The sequence below is a fragment of the Gossypium hirsutum genome, chromosome D05, assembly GCF_007990345.1.
Source record: "Gossypium hirsutum isolate 1008001.06 chromosome D05, Gossypium_hirsutum_v2.1, whole genome shotgun sequence".
Classification (NCBI taxonomy): Eukaryota; Viridiplantae; Streptophyta; class Magnoliopsida; order Malvales; family Malvaceae; genus Gossypium; species Gossypium hirsutum.
Window position 1 is genome coordinate 37,105,799 of NC_053441.1, and position 7,525 is coordinate 37,113,323.

A 7,525-nucleotide genomic window follows, 5' to 3' on the forward strand; every position below is an offset into this window, starting at 1 on the left:
GATCAGTGTAAACATAAACCTCAGTAGCTATCAAGTAAAGATGAAATTTCTCACATACGAACACCATAGCTAATAACTCTTTTTCCGTAGTTGTGTAATTGGTTTGTACAAAGTTTAAAGTCTTATTAGCATAATGTTGGATTTGGTGCCCTAAGTATAGTATATTGTTTATAAAATTATAATTTTTTAGAAAAAAATTGGTTAATAAAATAATTCATGGATTACATTAATATACTTTGTATAATGTCATCATGTGGTTTTTGCATGAAAAGCAAAATAGAAGCAAATATTGACTCACTAGTTGCCTATTGTTTTAAAAAATACTAAGCGATATTACTTGGTTAGATCTTAATACAGAAAGACAACTTATCTTAGTAGATGAACCTAAATATGTCCTTAGTCTAATCGAAAATAAGAAAATCGATTGAAAAACTAATATGTCGTCTATCAAGTCCAATTGGGAGATGCCTTGTCTTGGGCATCGGAGCAGATGACTCCCAAAAGATAGAGACATAGATGTGATTGACTAGACTGACAGTACATCGAACTTGATCCAAGAAAAATAGATCCTGAATTTGTTTATAGATTTATTCACTTTTGACGTTTAAAGTGTGGCATACTTTAATCTTAAGTGGATAAGGAACAAAAAGCCGATGCATTGGGTACACGACTTTTACTGTATGTAGCATCATTAACACTAGTTGAATCTATAGACTAAGACATGGGTAAATTATATCCTCTCATTGGCATTACATGATAGATGAAAAGTATTTGTGGCCACAAGTTATTCGTCGTTGTGATGAATGACTTAATTACTATTTGAAAGTAATTGACTTTTTACGAAGGAAGATGCAATAGTTACCATGATATAAAATAGGATCATATTGGGAGAGCGGATTTATCCCAAAGAGATTAAGGATATCCTATGAGGGTAACACACTTATGACAAGGTCATTGGACGAGCACTGATCGAGTTGCTTTTGTAATGGTATGTTGTTAGGGAAAGCTCAATCATAATACTATAGTGGAATAACTTCATGACCAAATGATTTTATAATTAATAGGCAAAAAGTTTGTACTTAAGTTTAAATCATTTGAGCCCTAATTACATATGCCCAATCAATCCCTTCGCTAGCTCATTGAAACATGATCTGCCGTAATTTGATATGTCAAATTACGTTTCCCATTACATTTAACGAGCTTATTTTCGAGAAATTTAGAGGTCTTTGTCGTGTTTTTAGTTAGTTTTATTTATTTTCATTAATAAGTTATTAGGGTAATTTTTTGTGCTATTTTGAGACCCAAGATGGCCAATTGGCACCAAGGGAATCTAACGAGGTTGGTGAGTGATGTAGAGTCCGTTGTGGCCCGAACAACATGAGAACATCACCTAGAATGGGGTATTGTGATATTAAAGCATGAAATTCGTGATACCCCTGACAATGTTGAAAATAAGAAAGTTGAGCCACCAACAGTGGTATCGAAATATCGACTATAAGGTATCACGATACCTAAGCTCCCAAAGGACCCTCATTTCAAAACTGACGAGAATATCGCGATACCAGACCATAGGTGTTGCGATATCACTATCGAGGGAGACAAAAAATGACCGTAGGGGTAGTCTTTATCCAACATGTCCCCCAACCAAAATTAGATGATCAGGGGAAATTTGGTCACATTTTTTGGGTTGCCATCAGATTAAAAAGCCTTCTTTTGGTTGAGAGAAAGAGAGAAATTTAGAACATTCATATTTTTCATCTTTTTAGCTTAGGGTTTAGTTGCTCTTCTTATCTTTTTAGGATTCAAACTCTTTTCTTTCTTGGTTTTATGCTAAGTTAGTTAGTTAGTTAGCTAAGTTTATTGTAGCTAAGTGTTAATTACCTTTTAATACTTCAACTTTCCTTGTAGTTACACTTCAATATTTTGATTTAATCTTATTTAGTTTTGTTTCATTTATCCTATTAAAAATCATTTCTTTAGTGTTTTTGTTCATCTATTTTATTAGCATTATTATTTTCTCCAAGATTTTGAGTGAAAGCTCGGGTTTTTATTGCCTTGTTTTGTGATTAAGTTAATGCAATTTGTTATTGATTATTTGATGTTAATATGTTTAGATATAAGCATGAGTAGCTAAATAATTGGTGGTTGGTTGATGAAAATGTAGGGAAGTTATTTTTTAGGTTCAGGGACTAAATCAAATAGACTTCAAAACTTAGGATTGATGCCCCTAAGGGAAAATTAAGATAAGTGAGATCGAGAGGATATCTTATCAAGCACCAATTTGATAATCCCAGATTAGTTTGGTGAGGTCGAAAGAAAACTAAACTAAGTTGTTTAAATCGGTAAATTGAGGCTGAGAGGTAAAATTGAACCAATTTAAGAGTATTAGCAATTTAGATCCCTAATACAAAGGTTAACCAACCACATGAAATCTGTCTGTTATCATATTTGTTAGTTTCATACTTTGCTCGAGTTACAACTTAGTCCTTTTCCGCTCCTAGATAATTAATTTGTGTAATTAACCTCTTGTATGACTTGACGAAATATAATTGCTTAGTGATTAATCAGCTAGACTCTTTTGATTGCATGTTCGTAGTTTAGAAACCGTAATCGCCGGATCCTTTGGGTTTGATCCTTGGAATGATTTAGTGTTCTATTGACACTACAAATATTACAACTGACACAGTACACTTGCAGTTAAAATTGCACTTTTAAATTGTTTTTTATAAATTTTTTTTTGCCCAAGCGGTCAAAATTGGAAGTCGAATCTAGTCGAGTGAAATGAAATTCAAGTCGAGTCGAGTCGAATCGAATCAAGTGAAATTGTTCTAGTTAAATTAAAAAATTAAACATGTCAAATTAAAATCTTATTACAGTATAACTAATTCCATGTTAGAGCACATAAATTTGAAACCATCTATATTTGAAAACTTTGTCAAAGCAAAATAATAAAAAATACTTTAGTATCATAAACTTGAATAATTAATTAACTTATTTAGGTCTCAAAATTATTATTCTAGAAAAATTTTATTTTTTAAACTTTCTTTATATTTTTTGTAGATTTCTTTTTTTGAAATTTTTATAACTTTTTTTAAAAATATAAATTTTGAAATTTTTATAAATATTTTGAATTTTAAAAAATGTTTTGAATTATTGTAATTTTTGTTTAGATAGAAACCAATTTGCTCATTTTTAAACTTGACTTCAAACTTGATAGGGACCAATAGGATATTTGCACCAATCTGTTATTCGAATTATTTGAATTGTAAAATTTAACTCGATTCAAACTCGGAACTCGAATTACTTAATCAAGTTCATACGAATTATTCGAATAACTCGATTCGATTAACTCGAAATTCAAAATTTTTTTCGATTTTTTCGAATCAAATCGAGTTTTGCTTATCCCTAAATTCTAATTGTTCGTTGCGCAAGAAAATCGTTTTTGAATAGGAATTTTTTTCAACAATTGGTATCAAAACTAGATTTTGCTATGTTTATAGTATAAACTAATACCGAAATTTTCTCTCTTCTTCATGTGTGATTAATTTTAATAAAATGTGACATTCTTGTAATTATAAACATGTTTAGGGATATGTATGTGAATGAATGTATGCTATTATTTTATTATTAATTATGATAAAATAATTTTACGAAAGTTGTGACTCCTAAAAAATTGAATGTAATAATTATTAATTTTCGGGTATGTGTTCATGCACATTTCTAGAGGGGTACTACGAGAAGAATATTTCCTTACAGCCTCGATATACATATACTTATTTGATTAGATTTATTGTTTTACATATCACGACGAAGACCAGTTCTATAATTTTTCTTAAATTTTCGCTGCACCAACTCTTTCATATTTTCCAAACAATGTTCTAACAAAGAATAGGTTATGTCACTATTATAAAACAATATGCTATCTTTTCTTTCCTCATTGTGCCGTCAAAACAGAATAGAGAGGGGAGGAAAATTTTCTTCTTCATTTATTCAATTTCTTGTGTCAAAATCATCAGTCAAGAAAGGTAGGTGGATTTCCATGTTTCTTAACCATTAGAAGAGAATTTTTGGATTGGTTGAGTGAAAACACTACTCCTCTTCTCTCCTATTGTTGTCGAACCTTGGTTAGAGAGGGAGAGTTCAATATTTGTAATAATATTTAGTTTTGCTAATAATATATGTATAAAGTTTGCTTAGATACATTTCATTAGTTTATTACGTAGGTGCTATATAAAGGAAGTTTGGTGAGTCATATTCAACACAATTATATAAAGTTGAAGTTTTCTTTGTACTTCTTTTTAGAGTTCAAACATTTTCTCTTGTTTATTTTTAGAATTTATATTTTTAAGTCTTCATGCTTCAAACTTGATTATTGATGTTTACAAGAGTTCTTCTTCTAGAGGTTTTTGAAGTGTCCAAGTTTAATTATGGACAATTTTTTAATACAAGTTATCCAATAGGGTTAAATCTATCCTTCTTAACGTTCTATTTATTTTATTTTATTACCTTGATATATGAATCTGACTCAATTTAATTTTATATTTTATTTTCAGATTCGAACATATTCTTTGAAATACTGATCCTTCCTCTAGATCGAATACCATAAAATAAACTCATTCTTTCTTTATTATTTTTCTTCTAATAGCTTACATTTAAGACTTTAAAATTTAACTTTGTGGTTTCCTTTTGCTAATCTAAGATTTACGCATAAGTTAATATTAAAATTTTGGGAATTTTTACTTATTTGTTTTTTTTTTTCAAAATCCTCATTTGAAGCTTTTCATAAAGATATACCAAGAATGGTGCAAATCATTAAGAAAGAAGACCCAATAAAAAATTGGTTCTTTCCCTTTTTTTTTTTAATTATAGAATTTTGAGTTTTTACAAATCAAAAATTAAAAAATTCGAAATAGTGTGCAGAGACATGTTATTTAACATGCATTTCTCGTTGACTATATAATAAGAACTTATTGATTTACCTTTCACTACTCTTATTTGTTGGTGTTTATGACTTGTTTTACTTCAGGATGTTGCTCCTTTATCGATGAAAAGGAGTAGTTATTTGACTCAATGTATCATGTAAGAAGTTCTGTAAAGAAAGAGGAACTACGAAAGAAGTACATAGTACCAACATTGCTTGTTGAGTTGTTACATAAACATTCCTATACTCAAGCTTGAACTATTTTTGTTTTCAATGCTTGAGCTTGGTTTAATATATAAGACGCTTGATTAGGATAGGATAAATTATGTTTGATTATGACTTGAAACATTATCATTTATACTTCAACTCAAGTTTGAATTGTGGTTTTTTAATATTAACTAAAAATTTTTAAAAAAATTAAGCTTGCCACTTACTTGAGTTTAGCATTGAATTTGATTCAATTGATAGGTTGAACTCAACATGACAATAATTAAACCAAAATTAATTTTGTTTTTAGTCAAACTCATTTTAGTTGCAAAGTATAAATGTCTCGTAGCTTACTTGGTACATGAAAACCCCCTCAATCCTTGAGTTTGTTCAGACCCCTTTTAAGTTTCTAAAATCCCCCCAATTGCTTAGTTTTAAATTTTATTCAACACAAAAATATGGCCATTAACTGAAGCCTAATGTTTACTTCGTCAGAAATGAAAGCTCACATTATGGAAAATAATCTCATTCCATATCCACATCAAATGCAAAGAAGCTACAATCAAGTCTCATTTGAGCTATAAAACAATCAATCATCTCATTCAAACTATAGGATTCATAATGAGATGAACCAAAGGCAGTGAACTCATGGATTGCACCATTGATTTCAATCCAGCTACATCCTGGTATCTTTTTAACACCTTTCTCTTTCATAAGCTTTCTTATCTCAGCTGCTGAATCCGATTTTTGGCACCTTGAGTACAAGTTTGCCAAAAGGGCATATCTACCACTATGTTTTGGTTGCAATTTGATCAAATGTTTTCCAATATATTCACCTAGATCATATGCCTTGTGAATCATACATGCCCCAAACAGAGCTGCCCATACTCGAGCCGAAGGCTCTATTGGCATATCTCCGATCATCTTCTTTGCTTCTTCCAAGTACCCGGCTCGACCAAGCATGTCAACCATGCAACTGTAATGATCTAAGCCAGGTTCCAAATCATACCTTTGCTTCATCATTGTGAAGACTTTGCGTCCCTCATCGACAAGACCTCCGTGAGAGCATGCATTAAGAACTCCAAGGAAGGTTACTTCATTTGGATGAATACCACTACTTAGCACTTCATTGAACAGATTTAAGGAGCCTATTGCATCACCATGCATGGCAAACCCATTAATCATGGCAGTCCAAGCATAAACATCTTTTCCACAAAGTTTCTTAAAAACCATGAAAGCCTCATTCAAACACCCGCACTTTGCATACATATTTATCAATGCCGTCCCAACTTCAGAATTCATCTCCAATTTATATCTACTTATATGTCCATGAACGCACCTTCCATGGATCAAATCCCCTATTTCAGCACAAGCAGCAAGAACACTAGTAATTGTAAAATCACTTGGCCTAACCTTCTCCATTAGCATATCTTGAAAGAAGATAATTGCTTCATTATATCTATTACATCGCAAATGACCAGCTATCAAAGCTGTCCATGACACCACATTTTTACTTGGCATTTGATCGAAATATTTTCGTGCTTCACCATAGACGCCACATTTTGAATACATATCAACAATGGCACTACCAATGAAAACATCCCATTTAACTCTCCCTGTTTCTACGTATAATCCATGAATACTCCTTCCAAACCAAACATTACCCATTTTTCCTGCGGCGCCGAGGATACTTACAACAGTCATTCCGCAAGTTTTTACACACTTTAACCTCATTTCCTTGAAGCATTTCAACCCTTCAATAAAGCAACCAATTTTCAAATACCCGTTAATTAAAGCAGTCCAAGAAACCACATCCGTTTGCGTACTTCCATCGAACACTTGACGAGCAAGTTGCACGTCTAGCGAGCTAAAAAGTACGGAAATCAATGAATTTCTAACAAAAGAGTCGGAATCCATTCCGTACTTAACAATATGAGGCAAAAGCTGAAGCGGGTTTCGTTTGGACTTGGAAAAGGATTTGAGAAGGGAAGGGAAAGTATGTTTAGTGGGAACGACACCATTTCTACGCATTACAATGTAGAAAAGGAGGGACTTCTCGGGTTGGGAACTTGAAGAAATGTCTCTGATAATGATGTCCCATTGTTGAGGGCTGGGTTGATCGAATTGATCAAAAAGAAGCGAAATAGAAGCAATGTCTTTGGGGTAAGCCAAGAGCTTGTTGAGACAAAGCGAGTCATGTGAGAAGGAACGAGCTAATGAGAATGTGAATCCGCTTGAGATCGAAGATACGGTGTGAGTTAAAGGCGACAAATGGGTGATTGCAGACATGAAAAACATATTATATCAGTTTGCCGAAGGTCTGTGTGATGGAATATTGATCAACAGAGAAGAGTGACTAGAGAAAAGGGAAATTTGTTTTTCTCTTCTTTTATCAGT

At 32.1% G+C, this 7,525-nt stretch overlaps 1 protein-coding gene across 1 annotated transcript; it reads right to left on the bottom strand.

Moving 5' to 3' along the window:
* Positions 1-5,643: 5,643 nt before the first annotated feature.
* On the bottom strand, positions 5,644-7,525 carry LOC107903942 (pentatricopeptide repeat-containing protein At1g50270). Its single transcript, XM_016830166.2, has one exon. The coding sequence runs from the start codon at positions 7,424-7,426 to the stop codon at positions 5,654-5,656; it is 1,773 nt and encodes a 590-aa protein (XP_016685655.1). The 5' UTR covers positions 7,427-7,525; the 3' UTR covers positions 5,644-5,653.

Excerpts from the sequence above, each read along its gene's own strand:
- LOC107903942 (XM_016830166.2), bottom strand. The coding sequence starts at position 7,426 with ATGTTTTTCATGTCTGCAATCACCCATTTGTCGCCTTTAACTCACACC.